The 25,705-nt window shown below is 41.4% G+C and overlaps 3 protein-coding genes across 4 annotated transcripts in view; 2 read left to right on the top strand and 1 right to left on the bottom strand.

The window, feature by feature from the left end:
• The window catches only part of slf1 (SMC5-SMC6 complex localization factor 1), a 30,762-nt gene extending 6,723 nt beyond the window's left edge, over positions 1–24,039 (bottom strand). Inside the window, exons 1-17 of the mRNA XM_061037965.1 lie at positions 23,880–24,039; positions 23,439–23,550; positions 22,897–22,975; positions 22,543–22,768; positions 22,290–22,443; positions 21,816–21,941; positions 21,570–21,635; positions 20,915–21,061; positions 20,547–20,716; positions 20,304–20,438; positions 19,846–19,999; positions 19,569–19,737; positions 19,073–19,218; positions 18,432–18,538; positions 14,255–14,334; positions 9,078–9,170; positions 7,589–7,771 (exon numbers count right to left, since the gene is read on the bottom strand). Coding sequence (XP_060893948.1) covers positions 7,589–7,771; positions 9,078–9,170; positions 14,255–14,334; positions 18,432–18,538; positions 19,073–19,218; positions 19,569–19,737; positions 19,846–19,999; positions 20,304–20,438; positions 20,547–20,716; positions 20,915–21,061; positions 21,570–21,635; positions 21,816–21,941; positions 22,290–22,443; positions 22,543–22,768; positions 22,897–22,975; positions 23,439–23,549 — 2,146 coding nt within the window. The 5' untranslated portion in view covers position 23,550; positions 23,880–24,039. The remainder of the gene's footprint in view (positions 1–7,588; positions 7,772–9,077; positions 9,171–14,254; positions 14,335–18,431; positions 18,539–19,072; positions 19,219–19,568; positions 19,738–19,845; positions 20,000–20,303; positions 20,439–20,546; positions 20,717–20,914; positions 21,062–21,569; positions 21,636–21,815; positions 21,942–22,289; positions 22,444–22,542; positions 22,769–22,896; positions 22,976–23,438; positions 23,551–23,879) is intronic.
• The window catches only part of mctp1a (multiple C2 domains, transmembrane 1a), a 229,893-nt gene that overhangs the window by 135,629 nt on the left and 68,559 nt on the right, over positions 1–25,705 (top strand). The gene's annotated exons all lie outside the window — the stretch shown is intronic.
• kiaa0825 (KIAA0825 ortholog) overlaps positions 24,383–25,705 on the top strand; it is a 116,437-nt gene continuing 115,114 nt past the window's right edge. Inside the window, exon 1 of the mRNA XM_061037966.1 lies at positions 24,383–24,705. The gene's annotated coding sequence lies outside the window, so the exon portion shown is untranslated. The remainder of the gene's footprint in view (positions 24,706–25,705) is intronic.

Genomic DNA, 25,705 nt, shown 5'->3' with positions numbered 1-25,705 from the left:
TCTCTTGAATCAGAAAAATGCTAATCACTGCCATCAGCTGTAAGCTGTAATAATGTCAGGAACTGAATCATCAGCAAATGATCAGTTTATACTGGTGCCATTAACGTGCACACAACTTTATTTAATTAGTCAGACTATTTGGACTTATATGAAGTTGAAATTAATTGATTGAAGTTGAATGAAATATGCCAAAATAACTGCAGGATATTGAAGGAAAATCAAATCTCCCTTCTTCCGCAATATATAAAGACTGGCACTTTAGATGATGAGCTAATGATTCAAGTTTTCAGTTTAGTTTCAAAGAGTAGTTTATGAAGTGCTCTGAGATATATGACTTCATGTACTTGTTTTTTAAACATACTTCTCACTGTGGCTCTGCCTTCCCTGTCCTCTCTCAGATCTTTTCACAGACTCTTCTTTTTGTCTTTTGTCTCCTATAAGTTTAGCACCAGGAATAATTGTGGTTTCCTTTGCAAGGCGTTTCTAAAGAAGGATGCAAAAGAACAAAGAAGCTCTGCAGGTGGCTATAATGTACGGTGAGAGCTAGCATGGACAGGGACCGCGCTGGAGCTAACCGTCGAGCCTTCCCGAGGTAACGTGGGCCTAACTTGATGAAACACTGGTGAAGGGAGGGACCCACTTGATGAACTTGGTGATGTGTGGGGGCCATAGGGACCATGTGGTAGGGTGGAGAGTATCGAAATGTCAAATGACCTGGAGCTTGCATGTACAGAGCCTGGGCAAAGGCCACGCAGTGCTCATAGAGGGTCTAAAACATGGGCTGATATGTCAACAATTGGTTTCTAAGGTCCCTTCGTTTTTGGAGCAGGCCTCAAGTGGGCACTTGATGAACTGCAGTTGTTTTCCACTTTGTATCATGCTTACATGCTTACATCTACAACACTTACATGCAGGATTAAATATGACTCAAGCATTTTGTTAGCATAGTGTTTGAACACAAAGTATAGCTGAGGCTGAAAGGGCATTATACATTTTGTAGTGGGGTCGAGAGGAAAGGTTCTGTAAGTCAAGGGTAAATCTTTATCAATGTTTGTACCTTGTGTAAATCCACTCAGAAGATGTTGAGATATTTTACTGGATAAATGAAACTCTGACCTACTGGCTGATGTTAATGGAAAGAATTTACCGTACATCTTTTGTCAAAAACAATCCCCCTGTTACTTTGCATAATCCACAAAATACCCTCTCATCAGTACTTATCACTTATTTTTTCAGGGTCTGTGACTTTGGAGTCAAATATGTTCTTTATAATTTGGATGAATCAGCGCTTTTACTCAGTGTTTTTCTGTTGTTGCTGTCCTGAAACAATCTGGACGCAAGTTCACAGAGAAAAATCTTGAAGCACTTAAAAGTGTCAGTTTCATTCCCATTCACCTCTCTCTCTCTTTCTCGCTCACTAAGCTTCAGCCACTCCACAAATGGAGGTCGGTGCTCTCAGAGAAGGTCTTTAGACTAGAAGAAATATAATTCCGTGGATAGTTTCTTCGAGACAGGAAGGAAATACTGGAGCACAAAAATCACTTAAGGCAACTTTAATAAAGTTGCAAAGGACTAACGTTTCAACGTCTTGACTGAAGAAGTTTTGGTCAAATCAAATAACATAGTTGTTTTGACATTAATATTATGAAACTCTAACAGGAGATGATGAGATATAAGACCGAAACCAGCTCTTAATGTATACACATTTACTGAATCATTTTAACTGATCCAGTTCTCTGTTACATGAAGCTTTTTTTGTTAATTGTAGCCAAAGTAAACATTCTGGCTCAAACTCAAACTGTGACTATCCTCACTATTTAGAGGTGCAGCACTTTACATTTACTGCAGAGTTCAGTCTCTTATTGATTATAAGGATTTAAGCATAAATACTGCTATTTAATAATGTATTCATTTACTCTTTATTTTCACTGTAAGACCCACTCCACAAGAGTTCAAATACCAAACAATGGTAGCTTTCAACACCCATTGCAGACTTTGGTTCATCAATTCAATTTACACCTGAGGTGTACTTACATTTTTTTTGTGTAAAATGATTTGAGTTCAGAGCTGGAGGACGGACATAGAGAGCCAACAATACCAAATCATCTCTGGCCTGTGACCCAGTATTCTTTCTTTGAAAACCATCCCAAAAGCAAACAGGAACTAAACCTTGAAACTCAGTTTTGTGCACATAGAAGCAGATCTTCAATTCATAAACAATCTGCACTCTCAATTATGAGTAAGTATGTTATGGAAATACATTAAACTCAATCAGAACCTTGTTGCTGAGAAATAGAAATAGTTCATGTTGCCTGGCCTCTGCCCTTTTCTTTTTCCCACTAAAACTTGCTCCAAGTAGCGTTCACAATCACTAAACGCTGCAGCTGTAAAAAAAAATAAATGAAGAGAGAAAGGGCAAGATAAGTGTATGTTTGTACATTTTAAAAGGTGATTCTGGGCTTAAGGATACTTAACAACATCCTCTCTGGGTTTATGTGAACAGGGGTCTCTCTCTCTCCTCTTGGAGCATGATGAGGAACAACCAGGGAGACGGTTGGATAGAGCTCCAGATTTAATCCTGGCAGACACCCCAAAATACAGCAAAAGAAAGGTTTTCGGGGGGGGTGGGATAGCGAGAGACAGGCAGGAAGAGAGGAGAATGAAGACAAATCCAGTGAAAAATTCCCAGCGAGGGAAGTCCTTGAAATACAGCCTGCAGAAAGCTGAAACATCAACACACCCAAGTAAAGCCGAGGGCTCCAAACACAGCTTCACCTCTAATAGTACGAGCGCTCTGCCAGTTCAAGACCCACAGGGAAATAAGCTGAGCAGAATGAACTTTCTTTACGGTGTTGACAGTGAAGAGGCCCAAGTGTGTCTGCAGTGCTACCTGAGTGTGTGTGTGTGTGTGTGTGTGTATCTATGACAGAGATAGACAAACAGACAGAGACAAACCATGACTGACTACAGCAGGTCCAAGGGGACTGTGTGTTTCCTGTGCCACTGAGCAAATGACATCTTTCTGCTCCACAAACACTTGTTCGCATTAAGATCTGCCGGGACCACGCCAGAACGATGTGCATTAACCATGTGTATATGTGTGTGTGCATACAGGAGACGTACCAAAGTCCAAAGAGAAATTGAAGATGCAGTCATGTGGCAACCTGTTTGGCCCCTTTTGAACTTGTCTCAAGCCAAACTATTAGAGAAACAACCAAAACACTTTAACACATAGCTGAACAATTATTTTTGCTCTTATACATTTTCCCCTCCAAGCATCTAAGTTAGTCCCTGTGTGTGTGTGTGTGTGTGTGTGTGTGTGTGTGTGTGTGTTTACAAGCGAGGTGGACTGGCTGTGCTTACTAACACGGTGGGCTGTATTGAGAGGACGCCATCAGCGATTGCGCTCACAGGGCCTAGTGGTGACAGCTTAAAGGCTCTTTTCTTTATCTCTCCACCCTCTTTTCCTTGCAGACACGCCTCCTCTATGTGTGTGTGTGTGTGTGTGTGTGTGTGTGTGTGTGTGTGTGTGTGTGTGTGTGTGTGCGTGCCAACTCTGAACTGCACAGCTAAAGGCTCCCGGTCATTTTCCATTCCAATCAGGGGTACCGGCTGCCCGGCCTCCCTGCGAAAAATCTCTTACAAGCTGAGGAAGGGGCACAGTGAACGTCAGCAAACACACTTACAGATTCTTAATTGCAAGCCAGGAAACACTTAATCCTGCATTTGAGGTTCCAGAAAATACTTGTGCATGTATAAACTCACACCAAAATATATAGCCAAGGACACTTTGCGCAAAAACAAGCCGTGCGAACACACACACACACACACACACACACACACACACACACACACACACACACACACACACACACACACACACACACACACACACACACACACACACACACACACACACACACACACACACACACACACACACACACACACACACACACACACACACACACACACACACACACACACACACACACACACACACACACACACACACACACACACACACACACACACACACACACACACACACACACACACACACACACACACACACACACACACACACACACACACACACACACACACACACACACACACACACACACACACACACACACACACACAGGGTCATGTGGGGCGGCCTTGGGCAATAGGAGGAGGAGCAGAGGAGAGCAGAGTCAGCCTTGCCCTCAGCCATGGCATCCTTTCCTTGCCAGCTCCATAAGCCTTCAGGGACTGAGGTAGAGGGGGCAAGGGGGGTGGGATTTATCCATTCCTCCTCCCCCCCTTTACAATTCACCACTTAAAAAGCACACAGACACACACATAGACACACAGAGCCCAGGCCTCCGAGCAGACAGGCTCACAAAAGGGGTGAGATCACTCCCAAATAAAGGCTTTGTTAGTGTGCCAGTGTCAGTGTTGCCCTCTCTGGCCTAGAGAAACCTTGGCAGTAAGGTTCAGCTTTTCATTGTAAAACAAGTAGGACAGCGGAGTGAACGCTGCGATGAAGAGTATAGTTTCAGGAGGTACAGCCAGACTAAAACGCAGGCATATGATAAATAAGACCGAGAGAGAGGAGTGAGAAAGCATCTGGCCCACTAGCCTGCTTTGCTATCATGGGACAGAGCACACAATATTACAAAAAAAAGTAGGCTGATGTATGGGTGTTAGAAATGCAGCCACTAGCAAAAAAGTCCTGTTTAAGTTTAGAGAAAAAACAGGAATGAAAAAAAAAAACACTCAAAAAAGGGATATGCCAAGTTAGCATCATGTAGCCCCAAAGCTAAAACTTTCCACATTTAACAGCCTGGACCTAGACTTCTGAAAAGAAGAAGGAGGAAAAAAATGCCTGGCCTATCGATGGTGTCCATGGCAACCAGATTGAGATCATGGAGAGACCGTGTAGCCCTGAGTCAAGTGGACCACCTCCTCACCAGCTCCCTGCTGTAGCCGTTAGACAAGCCGCCATCAAGGTGTGAGGAAATAGAAAACAGTCAGGAGAGAGCGAGTGAGAAAAAGAAGTGTAATGTATGAGCCCGCAGGTGTTTCAAACCAGAGTATTCTCATTCCTGTTGTTCTGCGAGGTCCCAGAGTGGAGACCCGGCCTAGACAGCAGGCCAGACGTCTGCTACTCTCACACACACACACACACACACACACACACACACACACACACACACACACACACACACACACACACACACACACACACACACACACACACACACACACACACACACACACACACACACACACACACACACACACACACACACACACACACACACACACACACACACACACACACACACACACACACACACACACACACACACACACACACACACACACACACACACACACACACACACACACACACACACACACACACACACACACACACACACACACACACACACACACACACACACACACACACACACACACACACACACACACACACTTTATTTTCTCATTTTACAGATACAGATAGCTACTTTTTCCTCTGACCTCTTTTAATTTGCTCTCCCTCCTGTTTCAGAGAAAGGGAGAGAGAGAAAAAGAAGGGAGTGCTCTCTTGTTTCCTCTCCGGGACTAAACAATCCCAGTCTAATTTATTTTTTGAGGACAGATTATGTACATGTGTTAATAGGAAAGTCGAATCAAATTAACTATAATTAGTCAAAGTGAGAAGTGAGCGGAGGCAGAGGTATGTTACATTGGAGAGTTGTACAACGTTTTCACCCCCCCACCCACATCCCCACATTTCCTCTGCCACCTGCTGCCGTGCACTCTTTGACGCCACCCTCTCCTGAGCTCTGTCACCCGTCACGCTCACTTCATCCCTCCTGAGCTAAGACTGTATGTGGCACGCAAACATGCAGACGCACAAACTAGTCGTGTTGTGACACATTTCCACACGCACCAACAAAAAAAAACTGTGAGTCAATTTCACAAGCGGCAGATCCTGACTCCTCACATCTCGGGACGTGATCTTGTAATGTATATGGACAGAAGCTGCATTGCAGGGTTGCATGACTATTACAAAAACAAGCAGTGGGGGCAGAGGAGAGAGGGTACTGATCATCTGCCACCCTTTCTTGGGCCTAGTACCCTTCTGGTTGTATCTAACACAATGTATGTGTTCAACCCGTAAGTCATTATGTACTGTATGTAACCATCAATACCAATTCTAATCATTTGTCATTCATGGTTAATGCTAAACAAAATCTTGGGATATTTTTCAATAATGGTCCACAACCAGTGTTAAGCCTAGGATTAGGGTTATTATTAGATATAGAACAGAGATAATTACTACCTTTTATTCCTACATATGAATTAAGCTGCAAAATGTCATAGATCCAACATTTCTCGTAATGCATATGGAATCTGGATTCCCCGTCTAATTACATTAGGTTCTTATTTTCAAATGTCCATAAGTCTCCTCCAGAGCCACAGATAACATTACGCTACTTCTTTTACAGGCTGAATGGTAATCTGTGATCAATATCAAAATGTCGCACCATCAACAGGTCCCTCTACCAAGGGACTACTTGAGATAATAAAAAAAGTGTCCCTGCTAATAAGGTCGAAAGCGGCATTCAATCTGTCAGTAAGCTTGGCTTCATTTGTTGGCCACATTAAATTGAAAGCTTGTGTTGGCTGCAGCAGCAGTGACATGAAGCCCACCGCTGCGGTAAATCATTAGCTAAATGGCTAATTCTACGGATTAGCTTTCCTGGCAGCCAACCGGACAGACAAGTTAAAGGTGTTTTATTTTAACATTAAATGATTCCATCGATGTGACAGCAGCCATTTGGTTTGATGAATCGTTTCCAGGAAGATGGATTACAGATACACATCTGAAAACAATGGCGTACAGCCAATCTAATGATGAAAAATAAACATGTAGCATACAGTTGAAGTAGCATTTTTAATCAATCCTTCCTGATTGATGGTACTGAAAAAAATAAGAACCAACACACAGTGGTGTCACCATTTCTCCTTAACAATTTTCTACGTTGAGAATTAACCTGATCATTAATTCAACTAATTCAAATGTGAAACTTTCCTTTATTTCAATATCTATTCTGATTGGTTGGACCAATTAAAAGCTTTTTCCTGACCTTATAAATATTAACTGCAGACACTAATGTGTTCATTTTCCTCTTCTCATCTAGCTGTTTCTTGTACAGCTATAAATGTCAATAAAAAAAAGTTAAAATACCATGAAGGTGAACTAACTAAGTCATGAGAAAGATGACTCCTCATCACAATGAATTTAATAAATCTATTTGTGCAGCCTCCTCCAGAGTGTGGATGTTGGATTTTCCACCTTTCAGGTAAAGTGACTGAAATAATAACTCAAACTTTGCAAAACACGACCAGTCACAAAGTATGGATTTGTTGCTTCACAACCTCTTAGGGTATTGTGAAGAACAAATTAGGGCAAAATAGTTTGAACTTGTAATAGTGTTTGGTCTACCTGAAAATACAAATCACGCTTTCCATGAGCACATACTCTAAAACACAATGTCTCTGTGTGTTGGTAAGTTCAACTCACCTGCATGCTCCAGTAGCATTTTGGCGATGTCCATGTGTTTGTTTAGCAGGGCGTCATGCAGTGGGCTGACTCCACCCACCTGGTTATTGAGCACAGGGGCAGGGCGGTGACGTAGCAAAGCCTCCACACAGGCTGTGCTGCCATGGTTACACGCTTCGTGCAGAGGCGTCCAGCCCGCGTAATCTACGTGGTGAACAAACCAGGAACATACAAAAACAATACTTAGTACTATGAACGCTGCAGTAATCTGGAGAAAGACAAACTGTTGCTATGTACAGTATCTTTAAAACATCTGATGGTCAAATATACCTTCTGAAGATCGGTATTCAAAAAACTATTTTCTGACAAGAATTTACAAGGTGAATCGTTGCTAACAGTATTTAGCAGCACAATAGCTGTGTTTGTAAGAATGATATTGGAAAATGTCAGTGTTCGGAGAGCGTTATGTTGGCTAACCAGCTCTATTTCAGCAAATAGCTAACATCTTCGCTAAAAAAAAAGCTAGCAGTGGCTGACTGGAGAACATTACAGAAAAAAATGACACAATATACTTTGTATAATTTTAAAGTTAAATATTGCTAATTAAAGCGAAACAGTTCATACACAAAGCTCCATACTTCACATTAATGACAGCCAATTTTTAGAAAGTTAATATGAATGACGTATTTGTCCTTTCCATTACCTTCAGACAAAAGGACACCAGCTTGACTGAACCTTGGTTGCTAAAGTTTGATTAGCTATCATGAAAATGTCATTGAATGGTTTTAAATTCTTGTGTAGCTTTACATGTCACTAGTGTCCATGTACATATTACAAAATCTGCATTTCAAGATAAAACACTTCAACCATGTACCCGAATTGTTCCAAAGTTAGGGATTAATAAATCGTAAGGAAGAAAACATGGATTGTTTCGAAACTATCTTAACAGATAGTTTTGTTTGTTAACAAAGGATTCCCAAAAGAAAACATCCTGCCTCCATAAACCTGGCCTGGTTTTGGTAAACAGTTTTGGTGACAGCGGTAATGTAACAATTTTTTTAAAATAGTTTCGCCCGATCACATTTTGGTCGTCACCTTTCGAATAAGCCCCCTGCCGAGATGGAAGTTAATTCAGGGCGGCTGTTAAATTACGTTTACAAAAATCGGAGAAACCTTTTGAAACGGCAATACATTTCCATTAAAGAAGGGCGACTCATTATATTTGACCTAAAAGGGACAAAAGAAAGTCACTCTGAAATATCAAAAGGCATTCAATACACTTAAAGTCACAATAAAGCCATAAATCTGCACCTCCAAACCAACCCGCTCTTCTAGACACACCCTTTACATTTAGCTAAAGGTTAACCTCAATGATGACGCACACGCACTCCTATTTCTTCTCTGCTATCCTTTTTTCTTCAATGTTAATCGCTCTTCGAAACCCCAGAGCAAACAGTCGGAGAGAAGTGAGGTTACAGAAAAAAAAAAAAGGAAAACTAGAATGTCTTACCTTTAACGTTGACGTCTGTGCCAGGAAGCGCCAGGATCTGAAGCACTGTTTCCACTTGGTTCCTCTTGCAAGCTCTGTGGAGGAGGGTCTCTCCTTCGACCAGGACACACACAACGGACAAACACACCCAACAGAGAGGAGAGGCGGAAGAGAAGAGAGAAATCCCAAATTAGGGTGTGCCCGATGTCCTGCCCATTGTCCCCCTCCATATGCTGAACATACCAATAAAATACCAAAGAAATGTCCCCTAACATCACGAAAAATGCCTGACCTAAAAAAGTGCGACCCGCCAATGAGGTTGCGATTGAAGAAGAGTGGTGATGAAAAAGGGGGGAGATCTTTCAAGGGAGGAAAAAAAAAATTAAATATGGAGTTGGACTAATTCGCCTCGCTCTTTGCCTCTTTTATAGACACAGGGATTTTCCACTTACACTTCGAGTCAGACAAAGTTAATGTCGGGGGCAGTCAGCGAGTGAATGGATGTAGCAGTGAGAAAGTAGACTCGCTTCCTGTCCGCTCGTCCCTGTATTGTTACTTGAGAGGAAGTTATGGTAGACAGCCCACGCACAAAGCTTCCAAAAGGATTCTTCACAGATCCAGGGTTCAAAAGCTCTGCTGGGCATTGCCAGTGTCACCACGTGATATTTAATCAGCAAACTACCAGTGAACAGGCATGGAAAAACCCTCTCAAGTATTCCATTTACATTTTTAAACACAAATTTCCTCCACTCTCATCCCCCTTTTTTCACCTCTTTACCCTGTCCCACACTTTCTCCTGATACAATATTAAACCAGGAATATATTAGCGGCCCAGAGCCCCCTCTTTTCATGTATGGCTGAACTTCAGAGGGAAGTTAAAGGCCAAGCATGAGTGGCTCTGTGCTTGCCAGTATAATACAGAACTGCAAAGCCCGTAATAAATGCTTTACTAGCTCTCCCCAGGAAGCCACGCCTGTACAGGGGCTCCACTCCAGCGCTCACAGTGCACAGACTGGGGCAAAAAGGAGGTGGTGGAGAAGGGGGGGGGGGGACATGGGGGTGAGAATGAAGAAGCAGGAGAGAAGGAGAGTAAAAAGGGTTCCTGCATTTCAAAGCATAGAAGTTATAATAAAGAATATTGAAAATGCTGGATGCTTTTCATTCTGAAGAATTCTTTTCTTCCGGGAGGTGTCTTTGAGGATGCAGAAGATGCATTAAATGCCATTGAGAGGGAGCAAATAAAAGGAGTAGGGGAATAGAAAACAGGGAAATGCAAGAGCGGTTTATCAAATAGAAGATAATTTCTGAGCTCCTTAGATGTGATGCAAAACAGTCGGATGTTTAAAGGTTTGCACACACTGTCTGGTGCTGATAATGTCCACTTCAGAAACAAAATACTTACTTTACATACATACAATGTTTTATAATATTTCTCCACACAGTGTGGGTGTCATTTTTGCTACACAAACCTTTACAATAACTACAGAATATGTGACAGTTTTAGTAGTACACCACATATCATATGGACCTTAGAGACTTATATAACATATATACTGTACATAAAATGTTTTATAATATTTCTCCACACAGTGTGGGTGTCATTTTTGCTACACAAACCTTTACAATAACTACAGAATATGTGACAGTTTTAGTAGTACACCACATATCATATGGACCTTAGAGACTTATATAACATATATATATATATATAGAAATATATATCAGTAATCACTGGGTACACTTTTAAAATGTGTAATAGAATAATGCTGCTTAGAACTAATGTCAAATAAAGAGAGATAGTCATAAATAGACAGTCAAGAAACAGTCAAGACATACAGGCAGTAGACTGCAGCTTTTACAAACACTTTGTCAGGTGATGCAAATGAAGGTTCAATATCCATGTGCAAGATTTCCACTATTTCAGAAACTAACCTGTGGATAAACAGTATCACATAAGCTGGGAGTTATTGTTTCAACAGTTTGAACAAAACTAATGACTGAAATAAAAAAGACAAATCAGAAACAAGCTCCTGCTAAATGACTCTTTACTAGCTTTACTACCCAGTGTAATGACCTACTGTTCTTTAATGTTATTAAGACAACAATATATTCTTGTGGAAAATATGTGTTGCACTGTAAAATTAAATTGCCTACATTTTGACATATTGGCAGTTGCACAGTGAAGATAATGAGGTCAATCACATCTCAAATCAATAATTCCAATCGAAAATAAAAAACAAAACTCCAACAGAAGGCAGAGTCCGGTCCAAACTACAGGCTCTAATGAGTAAGCTGCAGTGTGTGGCACGTCACTGTTCTACATGGACTGCTCTGCTATTACCAGGCTCTAAAATGCTGTGATTAAACACCAATTCCACTACACCACATGTGTACACATCCTCGCAAATGCCAGGGCCAATCCATGCACTGTTAAATCACTTTAATGGCTCCAATTTGGACACAACGCCTCTATTATAGGGGTAATTGCATGCTCAGCATTTACAAGCACGGAAAGGATAAATCCGCCTGTCCTTTTCTATAAATCCCCTGTTTCACACTTTAATAGAAAAGTTAAATGTATGTGTTGCTCTTTATATCCCTCAGTCTGCTCACTTTGCTCCTGTAAAGTGTTGCTTGGCCCAACGATCCCCGGATCAAGAAGCAGCAGGAAGCCTGTAACAATGCTATTTGTGAAGAATGTGGTCAAAAGTAATCCAGCGCCATTCATGTGATATATATTTAACTCCTAGAAGACTTGTGCTGTTGCTGGGTGAAAGAGCAATGGTGACATGTTAACATATCAAGATTACTGCAGCTTTAAATGTACCCACATTTTTTTCACAAGCATTAACATAAGAAACCATCATTTGAATGTATTAGTTAGATGTTCAGAGGTTTGGATTGTACATTGGCTTAGACAAAGCTGTCTGCCAAATGAGCAAATGTAAATTAAATAGTCTGATCTAAATCTATTACCTCCGCCAAGGATTGTATGTTTTTAAGGCTCTGTTGGTCTCCTTTTAAGCAGGTTTACAGAGATGGGCCAAGGGAGAAGCCATTACATTTTGGAGCGGGCCCAGATTTAACTTGAGTCACAAATCTGACTGATGAAAAAGCAATAATGCTAATACAATTTTGATGGTAGTTGATACAAAAAAAATTGCAGCATTGAATGGGTCCTTGCATATGTCAAAGTTGCAGACTGGGATTGTTTCGTCCAGTGTAAAAGTACAAAGGTGGCTTAATGGTGGGGCTTTGTTACACGGCTTTTGTCACATCTTTGTGTTAAAATAACTGTATGAGTACTTTTTCTATTCCAGACGTTCAGACAAATGCAGGTGATTAGATGATGACGCTTTAGCCAGACACAACTATTTTTGTAAACTGTTCATACGGCTTTGGAAATATATGAAAACATATTTAGTGGCTGTGCATCCAGATTTCTGTATTACAAAAGACCAAGCTGTTGGCCTTGACCAAAGTCTGAGTACTCTAGTAACACTTGGGTATAAAACCTTAAAATGTATTAAAGAGGGGGAGGACTGGTATATCAACTTAATACTTCTGGGAAACCCAACACATTTGTCCTCCAAACAACCGTCTTTATTCAGGTTTCTCACCAAAACCTCAATTTTCTTTTTTGTGATTTCGTTACATTTTCCTAATAGTCATTTTACTGACCCGACCTTGAACACATCATAATGTAATGTTATATCACCTCGTTTATTTAGCCAAATAGGTTTTATCCTGTCAATTCCAACATAGACTTTCTGTAAAGTTTGGGTGAGATTACAGAGTTTTGACGGAAGAGGAGGATGAGTGACCCATAACCGCAGTAGTCTAAGTTTCATAAGACAGTTGATGAATGTGTGTGCACCAGAGATTTCATGTAAAGATGCAACTCTTATTGGATCCATGAGCAGCATCTGCTCTATAGCAGCATCAATACCCTAATTCAAAAAGAACAGTGAGCCTATCCTTGAAATTATGCTGCATGATTGTTGACTTAAAGCTGACATGAAACGAAAAGCAAACAGATTTTAAGCAATGAAAAACACAGCAGTCTTGTCTGGTTTAACACTCTACATACAGCAAGCATATTCAGGCTGATTCAGATTGAAATCTCTGCAGAGCTTCCAGAAGCAAATACAGAACTGAAAAGTTCATCTCAAATCCCTCAACCCCTCTGAGCTACTTTGACAAAGATTCAGAGGTTCCAGGAGGCAAGACAGATGCTCCAAAGCAAAAAAAAAGAAAAAAAAAAAAGAAAAAAAAGTGCAGCATATAAGAAAGCAATCCTACATATCTGGGTGAAAAGCCTGTAAGAAAAAGAGAGAGGAGGGAAGAGAAAGAGAGAGAGATGGGGGGGTGAGGAGCAATGGGATGAGAGGGCGAGAGGGGAGGATGCTGTGCCGATGGTTCATCAAAAATTAATGCCGACCGCATCGGTATAGAGATCACGTAGTGGAAAAACAACACATGCCAACAGCCTTGAGTCTCCTGCCTCAGCCCCCCCCTCCCCTTCTCCCCCACTCCCTCTCCTTTACCCTCCACCCCTCCTTCGCACCAGCACAGGGCCTTTCTGATCAGGTGGAGGGGGGAGATATGAGCTCTGACACCTTCGAGAGTTCACACAGAGTACCATGCCTCTAATTGCAGGAAGTTCCACCAGTGCAGCCCTTGTATATCTGCAGCACGGCCCTAATTGCTGCATTTAATATCCCTAAAACAGAGATCTGAGGCACACTGTGCGTACTAATATGTGCTACTATTTAGTGTGAGAAAGCCATTATTTCTGTCCGCAACGTTGAATTATTTATCTTTCTTGAAAAGGTGAATAAGACATAAAGGAAAAAGAAAAAAACAAACAGGGTTTCATGTCAACGCAAATGGAAGAAGTAGAAGAGGCGGCGTAATACGGGGAGTGGTGATGCGGCCCAGAACATACACGACAGGGCCGAATTATGCAGCCGAGTTGGCCTCACAGCTGACTAGATGGAAGCGCGGTCTGATGCAAATCAATCACTTTCGCTATACATTATGTGCTCTTCATTAAACTGAAAGTGATGACAAAGCTATCATGTATCTCCTTACTGATGACCTAGTGCTGTGCAACGGTCCATTAAAAGTCCGCTCCTTGCAAATGTGCAGCTATATTTGAGGGCATGCATGTGTTTGAAAATGTGTGTGCGTCTTACCTGCTGCATTGACTCTGTTCAAACCTCTTGGGGTGTTCTCTTTCTCTGGATTTGTTTCTCTCACCAAAGAGCTCTCAGTGCTGTGTGGAGAGAGAAGCATGAGGTCAAAGGGGTAATGGGAAAATAGACATGTATGCTCTGAACCTATTTAAATAAGAGATTACCCAGGATCCACATAAACCAGTTTCAGACACCGACCACTCCAGCCTGACACAGAGGAGACCTCGTTGTACAGAAGCAGGCATCACTACACTTTGAAAAGTTCCAATCGAAAATTGATCCCTAGTGGCTCTGTAACATTCCATATGAAATCTGACAATATCCGTCAAACTCCCACTGTTTTGGCCCCACACACACTTCACACGCACACAACCATGGTTCCCGTCTCCAAAGCACTTTTTCTCCCACTTAATGCCTCAAACGTACAGACGGGGAATCCGATGTGAGCAAGCACATTAGGAGGAATAAATAGTAAAAGAAAGTGAAGCCTCTTCAAAGTAGTGGCGTGCTAATAGCTGTGGGCTGTCACTAGTCCTGTGAGTGGGTACGGGAGATCTGCCTGCATGAAGCCTGACAGGTGTCTTCAGTGTATACGCCTGTGCATGTGCACGTGCACCGCATGGAAGCGGAGTGCCATCCGTATAACAGGGAAGAGGCTTGTTCCCTGGTAATTGGCTTGTTCAGAAGCCAGGAAGGAGCTCCCAGCAGTGAGGAGGAAACACACGTCCTGTCACGTTGCTTGTTATTAGCAGGGACAAGGCTGAGAAGAGATGAGTTGAGCTCTGGGTGTATATGTGAGTGTGTGTTTGAGAGGGTCCATAAGAGGGTCTCGGATAAGGGCGTACCATTTCACCCGAGTGTCCCCTGTCCATGCTGGCAGCAGTGGAGGTTGACAGTACTTGGCTTGTATACACTCGAGTCTCTACTTCCCTCATGGTCTACTTTGGGAGACCAGCGTGCTGTCAGAGGCCTGGTTATCAACTCTGGGCCAGGGGGCGCATTGTGCCCTTGGAGGCTGAAGCTCAGAAACTTGTTTGCAATCATGAAACTAATGGAGGAGAGTATGGATCTGATCTAGTTATAGGCTTTTCTTAAAGCAACTGTTTGGAGCTTTGTGGCTGCTGTGATTTTATCTTTTTGTAGATCCTGCCGTGTGCATTCCTGTATACTATGCTCGAAAGAAAATGTCCCCTGACTTCCTTTTACCTAGCAAACGTAGCAAGAGTAAACTTTGTTGCTATACTTTGTTGTGTCTGAGACATCAGTACTCTTAGATCCAGCTGACACTGACTATATACTGGTCTGTTCAGAAGAGACAGAGCCAAACTAATAACATAGTCAAATGGTTTGTAAAGATAACCAATGCACAATGCTCGATTAAGCCAGAAGGGAGGAAACCTCAATTTAATTACAGCTTCCCTTCTGCTAACAGCACTCACTGCCACGCAGCCAGCCGGCAAGTCAAACGACCATCTAAACAGTCAGTCAATCAGCCGGCCTGTCTGCTCGGTATGGCTTGGATGTGTGCCCTGATGCCAGCATGTCTGCTTGTGCAGAGGAAGAAAACTGAGAGTCTCTCATTTATAGCTACCACGGCTTTATGTCACAGTAAAACAATGATAACGGGGTCATTTGTCTGCTCTCTCATATATGAATTGGTTGCTGTTCAAAAACAATTTAAAAACCAATACTTCCCCTTTGAAGCTACATTTGTGCTATCTAAACTGAGACTTTTAAACATTTTGTTTTGCCTCTTTTATCTTGAAGGGACTTTAAGTTGCTGTTTACTGCTTTAAAAAAATATAGCTGATCCCTTTAATACAATATCAAAATATATATTTATATACAAATGCTGAGAAAACATACAATTGTTGTCAAACTGCTTGCAGATGACAATGATGGATGTGCCAGACTAAATACTTCAACATAAGTTAATTAAGAGTGTCATCATTGCGAAAAAAAAATAATAGGAATGTCATAAATCTGAAAATATGAAACAAGAAAAAAACTAAATTTCCCTCTGCTTTCTGTCCTCACTTTCTCAGAGGCTTTGTCATTTTGATGTTATTCTTTCTTTCAGGGTCAAATGATTTTACACGCCCCTTGGCATTTCTTTATCTCATACTCACAGATTGTGCTCCGTGTCTTATGAAGCTCCTCTCATGACTATGTTAAATTAAGCTAAAACCTTAAAAAAAAGGTTTGTGGAAGGGCAGAGAGTAGAAAGAGAGCAGTGATGGAGGGAAAGAGGGGGATCTGGTCAGAGCATGAACCAGTAGCCTTCACATGAACCTGCTCCCCGGTGACTCTTGCCCTTCTCCAGGCCAAATACCTGCTGGTGGAGCAGCAGATGTCTGATACGGAGTAAGGAGTGTGTGTGTGATTGAAATCAAAGAGGGATGTAGTATGTGAGGGCAGATCAAGAGAGGTGGAGAAAGGGAAAGTGAAGGCTGAGAGTTGGTGGTCGTAAGGGGAGACACAAAGGCCTGATGGGATATCCTAGTCCGTCTATCTTGTCCGAATCAGACACTGCACTGTCTGTGTGTGTGTGTGTGTGTGTAGGTGTGTGTATGAGGAGGGTTCTAACCTCCCTTTGCACCCCTCCTGTCAGCCAGCACACACTGATAGGATCAGACCTGGGCATGACCCATCACATGCCAACTCCTCACGCTCTGTCTGACCTCCATTTGCCTCACTCCTCCTTCTCCCCTCAGTCCCTTCATTCATGCATCTCTGCTCCTCGCCCCTCCTCACCCACCCGAGAACCCACACACACACACATTACACACACACACACACACACACTCCTCCTCCTCTCTCCAGGTGTTCCCTTTGTTGCTCTTCACTCACATTCCTCATGGGGCCTGTACACTTTCACCCTTTTTGCCTCAATCTGTCTACCCTTCAATCTATGGGCCCAAAAAACTAACAATGAAGACAGAGTTGAAAAGTTCTGTTATTTAAGACATACAAATACAAGCCAAGAGAAACAGATTAAATGAAGACAGATACAGCTGAGCTGACATAAAAAAACAGAAAGTGATAGATTCTATTACACAGCTTCTCATTAATCTGATGAGCAACATGTATACTGTAACAACCCCAAACTCCAAATGTCTAAACACTTAAATATGCCCTCTGCTTTAAAGACACCTACTTTTGGGGGAAGTTAAAAATCACACTGATAGAGAAAGTTACGATGAGGTCTTCAAAAATGTTTTCCAAACTCCTACACACTAAGATGTACAAGTCGGAACAAAGAGCATATTCGGTGGACTGTCATTTGAAATTCCAGGTTGATCTCTAAATGTCAGTAAATTCACTTGAGCTTTGATAGTTTGAAATAAAAAGTCTTTACCATGAAACTCACAGAAAAAAGCACTTGAGGCTGCTGTGGCTCAGTGGTAGAGTGGGTTGACTCTCAGTCAGAAGGTTGGCAATTCGATCCATAAGTCCGGCAGTCTAAGTGTGAAAGTGTCTTTGAGCGAGACACTGAACCCCAAGTAGGTCCCCAAAGGCATGAACAGGTGTGTGGATGTCTATGAATGTGACGCGTACTGCTGGCCAGTTAGGCACTTTACGTAGGAGTTTCTGCTACCAGTTTGTGAATGTGTGTGAATGGGCGAGTGACGTGTAATGTCACAAAGTGCTCTGAGTGGTTAGATGACTTAAAAAGCACTTTATAAGTGCAGTCCATTTACCAGTTTATTATCAGATCAATAATATTCTCAAATTTGTTAAAAAAAAAGATAGTCTTAAAGGAGCAATATGTAACGCTGACATGTAGCGTTTGAAATGGGTAGTGTAGTCATAATTCAAAACATTGAAGAGAGCCGCCAAGATATGAGAACTGGTCTCATATCTGGCAAACCGAGGAGCCTTAAAGCTGCATACCTTCTCTGTTCAAAACAAATACAGACCATTCTGCACCCGGATCAAAATGTAGAAGGAGGGAACTACTGACTGCTGCATTGTTGTCAGAGAAGCCAGTGCTTCAACATAGCATGTTTCCTTAATGTTTGATTATATAGTGAGCACAGTTTGTAGATATCTTACATATTGCTCCTTTAAATTCAACACTTGGCTCTTGTGCACGTATGTCTCACATTATTCTGCTTTATGAAAATGATCCTGACACACCAACAGTTTAGTAGACTGACAGGTGTGTAGTACGGACCTGATGCTGGTCTCTTGGCTGGTGGGTCCAGTCCTGGTTTGAGTCCTGGTTTGAGCATCGGGAGGACTCTGGGCCAAACTCCCCAAAGCAGACAGGTAGGACATCACCTGTCAGAAATGACAAGGTCATACATGCCCTCACACTGCAAGTTAATGTGTGTGTGTAGATGCTCTGCTTCACTGTAATGTAATGGGTCATCATATCACCAGGCTTTAGCTCTTGAGCAAGGATATGTTGTATATTTAATACTCACTGCACAATTGAAATGACTATATTTTTACCTTCAATCAGAACACAAAAGCACGGTGGAAAAAGGAAAGAACGTGTGCATTTATCAGAAATAGTTTTATCCCGTTTTTTAAAACTTGAAAACAGAGCTAATGGCACTATCTGTGACTTGTTTGCCTGAGTCAATATTATGTATAGAAGCTATTTTGCACAATATTATTTAGTGTCTTCATCTCTTACTGGACAGAGCTACAAATAACAGCTGTGACTCACACAAGTCAGAGGTGCGTGTCTCAAATCACGACTAACCCTGTCAAGGGCAAATGATGACAGGAATGATCAAAGCAATGAGGTTTCCCACTGGCACCGAATGGGAGCTGTGTGAAGAACAAGAACTTTAAACACACACACACCATCTTCTTTAGAGAGAGAGGATCATCTCCAACTGTGAATCCATTACTTCTGCAAAGATTCTTGAATATGGCGTCGGCCATCACCAGTTTCAGCCTGGTGGAGCGAATCCTGATAACCACATTAGCCAGAATCACTGGAGACAAAGCTAAAATTCAAAACAGAGTGACAACACATGAGACACTGTTACTGAATCCATTTGTCTTTAAGGAGAGAAAAACAAATTAGAAAGACAAAAGAAAAAGAAAAAAATTCAACTTCAAGTTTTACACAGCGTGTTTCAATATGTTAATGTATTATGTATTATTTTTACTACTAAATATTGTTATTCAATTGTAAATAATGATCACAAGCTCACAAAATTAAATAAAAAAACAGACTGCTACAAGCAGGCAGAACACACACAAGACAAACCACATTAGAAATGTCAGGGTAAATGAAAACAGATATTCTTTGTTGATTTTCTTCTTCTGTACTTAATAGAGTTTTACGTCATACCCTGGCTGATAACTGCAAAGTGCTCTGCGAGGTCTTTGAGACCCTTTTCCACCAGGCTCAGGTTCAGTTTGAAGTTCTGCTGACACCAGAACTCCACCAACACGGACAGGAGGTTCAGCAGGGTGTGCAGCACATGAGGCTCCTGCTGCTTATCCCTTGCACTGTGCTCCTTCAGTGGAGACAAAGAACATTAAGCTGTGGGCGAGCTGCACGGAGTGGAATGACTGGAAGATGTACCATAACATCCAATCAAAACAATTCATACATGAGTATTTACCTGATTTGCAGCTTGTATCAGCTGTTGGAGAAGTTGTTTCACAGCTCGGGACAACAGCGTGGAGCGCTCCCAAACAGTCCAGAAGGTTCCATACAGCAAAGAACCTGAAGCTGAAGACTGAGAGACTCCAGTTCCTTCAGGCAGCACAAACTCCCTGAATCAGAGAGGGGCAGACATGGCTGATAAACAAAAACTTTTGATTGGGACAAAAAAACAAAACGTAAAACAATTTATTCTAATAAATCATAGGCAATATTTCTCTCATAGTTTATCCACATATATCAATACTTAGGACTACTTTAATCAACTATGATGATGATTAAGATATGATGTTTTAACACTTTGTAACTTTTTAGTTCTATCTGAGAAGCCGCTCACTATTCTTGCATGGACAAAGACTTTGCAATACCAAACAAAATCAACCCCATCTCCCACACTGAATAAATCTAAGTGGTTACCCGGCAGTGATAGAGTGGAGTTCTCCCTGGAAGACCTTGAGGAAAAAATCCAAGAGGTCCCCGTAGAAATGTAACAGTGTTGGCAGGGCGGGCCCAGGGAGCGGGTGACAGGTGACCTCACTGGAGAGACAGTAGCTGAAGGAGTACACACATATGGAGGAACATGAAATAAAGAATATATATTTTTAATATTAAAACGTACAGTATGTAAAAGTACATTTATGTAATTTGACATTTTGTTACCTGATGGCCGTCTCTAGAAAAGGCCACATGCCCGTCTTACACCGAGGGCACTGCAGTACCTGGTTGTAATATTTCTTTCCTGTGCTGGGAGCCAGCCAGGGAGGGTTGTTAACAAGCAGGTTATTCATGACCTGATGAATGTGTCTTAGGAAGACAGGGGTGGCATTTCCCTGTCATATTTGTAAACAGACAACAAGTGAGTTTTAGTGGTTGAGAAATTTAGGTGACAGTTGAGTCTAATTATCTTCAATGCAGATAAGGTAGTTCCAAAAAACAAATGTGGTTTATCCAGTTTCACTTTAATGAACACCCTGAGGCTGAGGCAGCAGCAGGTGGGAATTCCTGCACTTTGGTAATGCTGGTCTCACCTGCTGTGCGTAGTCTATGAGGGAAACCAGATGAGCAGCTGGTGGCAGCAGACCTGGGTACACAGCACTCCTGATTGAGTCCAAGGCTTCAATGAAGAGCCCGCACTCTATCATATTTCCAACATTGCTGAAGTCTGTTTCTGTAGCCTGGAGGAATAAAAGACCAATGATGAAATGTAAGAGGTATATGGAAAGGACGGAAAACATTGCACTCAAAGAGACGGATGGGTGAAGGAGGAGGAAAAAGGCAAGGGCAGAAGGGTAATGGAAATAGGAAGTGAATGGACATCACAAGTTCCTGGGGGTCATTTCTGACTGTCTGTTATTGGCAAGTAGCATATGGATTCAGAAAGTACAGAATGGAAATACACGAGCACTTATAATAGCAGTCTGATGGAGATCCACTTGGGTAAGGTGCGGACAGGACAGTGGAGAGTATTGTTAATAGGCCTGCCAATCAAAACTCTCAGATCAGCTGACAGTGCTGGTTAAATTGGTGACCTGAGTATGATGCGCCCTCGCTCTTAGTGTCACTTTCCATTGAAATGTATGACATAAAGGAAATTGAATGACCTGATCTTCTTGATGAAACACAGTTATTTTAGAAATGCATCGGTTGTGTGTGAGTGGTGGGCAGGTATGTGCGAGTATCTACCTGGGACTGCGGATGGTACGGGTCATGGTAACCAAGAAATTCAAGGAAGCACAGTCTCGGCCGGCCCTGTAGTGAACGACCCCATTAACAATGTCAAATGCATACAACATAGCTGAAAGAGGTCACTGATGTGAACAGAATTCCAGAAGAAACTAAAGTTTATTGAGCCACTGTCCAACTGTAAACTCAATTATATTGAAAACTCTTAAAAAGTTTTACAATTAAACAAATGAAATGAATACATACCTCCTGTTTGATGACATAATCCCTGAGCTCTGTCTCCAGTTTAGAGAAGTCAGCATCGACAAAACTCGCCTTCCTTTCCTCAACTGGAAGATCATCTTTTATGTTGTAGACATCCAAATAATTGCTCTGCCAAATATGAAAAAAGCAGACAGCGTAATACAATATACTCAAACAAATGCTCCACTTTAAATAGCTTTGATATAACTTCTGAAGTACGCCTCCCGCCCAATTACAGCTAGGATCAGCTCCAGCCCCCCCCCCCCCGCGACCCAGAACAGGACAAGCTGTATAGATATTGGATGGATGGATGGATGGATAACTTTTAAAGTAACACATTTTAGAAACTAATCTTAGCTAAAGTAAAAACCTTTGAACGCACTGACTGCAATTAGCTGAAAACCAAATGTCACTTGAAAATGTCAATTTAAAAACTAATCATATCAAATGCCAAAGGCTTAAATGAGTCTAACTTACCCCAAAGAGATGTTTGACAATGTGTCTTACAGGATAGCAAGGAGCATTGTGGGATTTGGAGTCATCAGTGACTGGTTTTGCCATAACATGAGTGATAGAGGCACATGAAGGAAGAGGACAGTGGTATACTTTAGCCCTGCCTGCTTTTAACAGCCTAGGAACAATAGAAAATGATCAATTTGGTAACATACTTACTAACATTTTATAAATATAAAGATAGATTGTTACGATGGTGAGTATAAGGTCGCCTCACCGTTTGAACACGGCCAAGTTGGTGGGGTCTTGGACCATTAGGAGGACCCTCCAGCCCTGGAAGGCCCCTTTGAGCCTCCCACTTGTCACCTTCCTCCTCCACTGTCTGACGGGATAGAAGGAAGACGTGGAGCCAGTGGGAATAGAGATTTCAAAGGGTCCCTCTGCCAACCAGGTGCCATTCTTGACACTTTCCAACACATAGTCTGGAAACACAACCCACTTTCCTATTTAAAAAAAAAAAAAAAAGAGAACGGTCTTGTTATGTCAACCTTCAAAAATGAACAAGCTGTTGTTGTGTTTCATCAGAAAGGCCTGATATGATTCTTTAATATTCAAAATCATCATAACTGACCTGACGCACAGGCGGCCAAAAACTTCTCACTCAACAGAACCTTGGGGATGATCAGATGGGTGCTTTCACACTTATACACCTAGATGATGACAGCATCAGTGTACGAACATGTAACACACAAGAATAAACTGCAGGTGATCGCTGAAGATTTATTTTTTCATCATGTTACAAACAAAATCTACATCTGTTGGAATAACTTGATGATAAGGTGAAAACTTCTGTGAGGAACTTTGGGGATGCAAACACTTTTGGCAAGCACTTAGGACAAAGGGGGAGAATGATCTCTTTGCTGATCATGTCCCACAAGTGGAAGAAGTGGCATCCTTTTTTACTTTTAAATGTCTTTCTGAACTGTTTGACTGAACATTGCATTTCTTCAAGTAAGTGAATATGCATTTGTCAACTCTTCGATGTTCAAAGAAAAGCTCAGGGTTCATTATTTCGGTTCTTAAGTTGCAAACATTTTATAGCCATAGTTATTTTGATTCGTAGCCATTTTTTTTTTTTTTTGATAAATATGTTTCGTAGGGATCACTACTCACTGAGCCACCTATGTGTGTTCCACCTAGCTGCCGGATTCCCTGGACCAAAGCTCTCTTCTTGTCCCGGTTCTTGATGCCAGAGATCTGAAAAACACGGGTGGAGCTCGCCATCCTAGCAAGGAAAAAGAAATAAAGGAACATAAAATGAATGTTGACTCTGACAAATGTTTGTATAAAACAAGAAGAATAAAGAAAGTTATCCTACAGTTCGTGTTTAAATACATGACTTGGAATGTCTACATATATGCATTGTAAATAACACAGCATTAGGCTGTGTTGTTTGGGAATTTAGATACAGTACATGCATGCAAAAACAATTTTATAGTCTCGGAGTAAACAAATTGATTCTTGATCATTTTGTAGAACTAAATGTCCAGCTGTACAGTATATTTTAGACTGTATTTTTACAGCTACACAGTAGACTGGTGTGTGATCCTGTACCTTTCTCATACTACTAATGATGACTGTGTCCTCCCAGCTGTATGCAGGAGCTGCCAAAACTCCGACACCAACACAAATATGGCCAGTGTTTCACACCAGTGTCGGCCTGCTTCTTCCGCAAATACCTTCGACCAGTTTCATCAGCAATTTTCCTTATCAAAGTTAATAAACGTTGCAGAAGTTCACCACCGCCTAACTACCATGTGTTTACAGCTTCATTGCACAGCTTACTACTTTGGTAAGGGGAGATTTTTCTTATTACAAATATTTATTGCAGTTATTCGAAAGAATACGTCGACTTTGTCTCATTTAGTAACGCACAGAACAGCTCCATAATCATCTGTTCGACGAAATGCTGGAAAATATTGTGAAAAGTAACACCTGTCCCCGGCACGGTGGTTGACGACACCCCCTATTCGGATTGTCACTTGGACTGTTCCACCGAGCGGAAGTTTTCAGTTCGATTTCCGGGTCGTTGTCACGGACGCTTTCTATCCCCCGGAAATAACACCGTCGACAACTGGATAACATGCAACACCTCTTGATTAACTTGCAAGTTTAACGATCGATAACAATGATTTGTTTCCAAATGAAGTGGAGACTTGTGGAATCGCACGGCTGTATGCAAAAAACCCCACCTGTCTCTCGTCCGGTTTACGATCGCTGAGTATGACAGTCACATTCTTTAAACTACATTTCATTATCGATTAAGATCATTTTCTTATAGACAGATGTCAAGAACAAGTTAAGGCAAATTACGCTGGTCACTTCCCCCTACATGTAACAACACTGGGTGGAGAGAGGAATATAAAAGATCCTGAGAAAGGTAAGACAGCCTACATCACCTTTACACTTGACCTATGGTGTTTTTTTTCAAGAGAATGTACCACATGAGAAGGATTCAGATAACCTATCAAAATCAACAAGTGCATTGCTGTTCTGGGAGTGATCTGCGTTAAGCTGCAGGACCGACTTTATCCCCTTTCTGATCCACTCAGGTGAACAGCTCTGCATTACGGTTCAAGGGCTCGCTGTTTCACTCATGTTCTTATTATAACACAATCATATTCTAGAAAAAGACTATATCATAATGATCAAAATATTATCGAGCCATAGTGAGGAAATGGACATTTTTAAACTTTTGAAAAACATGAATTCTGATTATACATTTTCTTTGTATCATAAAGTCATAAGTGAAAATCATTCCAAATACTTAGACTATAATACTGTTAAAAAACACTCACGGATATCTGATGTCTTGGAAATAATAAATAGATTAATAGCTAAGATATATATGGCCAACCAAACACCATTAAAAAAACAAACAAGTCAATAGCTGGGCTCTCACTGATCTGTTTCTACACAGATCAGCAATTTGGTTTGCACTGAGGCCAGACAACAGGAATTAGTTACACAAATTCAAATCAAATGAGTTTAAACATATTCTTAAGCCTTTGTCCTGAAAGGTAGTTGATTCACAAGCTCCAGCTTCTCATATGTGGTGATGTTCTGCTGTTTTGTCATTGGTAATCACAAACCATTTTTTTTTGGCTATTTGGCTTGACAATAAAATCTTTAACTGAGTTTTTTTCTCTCATGGGTCTCGTACATTTGGATGGGTACTTTGGGCTATCTGCCAACAATATTTATCACTTGAGTTTAATTAATAATGCAAAAAACTGAGGCTTGTGACCATTTGAGCACCATGCATCTTTCGAATGCATGTTTTATATTTACTTTTTCCCTGTCAGATTCTTTGTAACCTTATATAGATAGATAGATAAATGGATACTTAATTAATCCTTTGCAGGAAATTACACCATCAC

Source organism: Labrus mixtus, chromosome 5, assembly GCF_963584025.1.
Source record: "Labrus mixtus chromosome 5, fLabMix1.1, whole genome shotgun sequence".
NCBI classification, from domain to species: Eukaryota; Metazoa; Chordata; class Actinopteri; order Labriformes; family Labridae; genus Labrus; species Labrus mixtus.
Note: the sequence above shows the minus strand (reverse complement) of the source record. Positions and strands in the feature narration are given on the sequence as shown.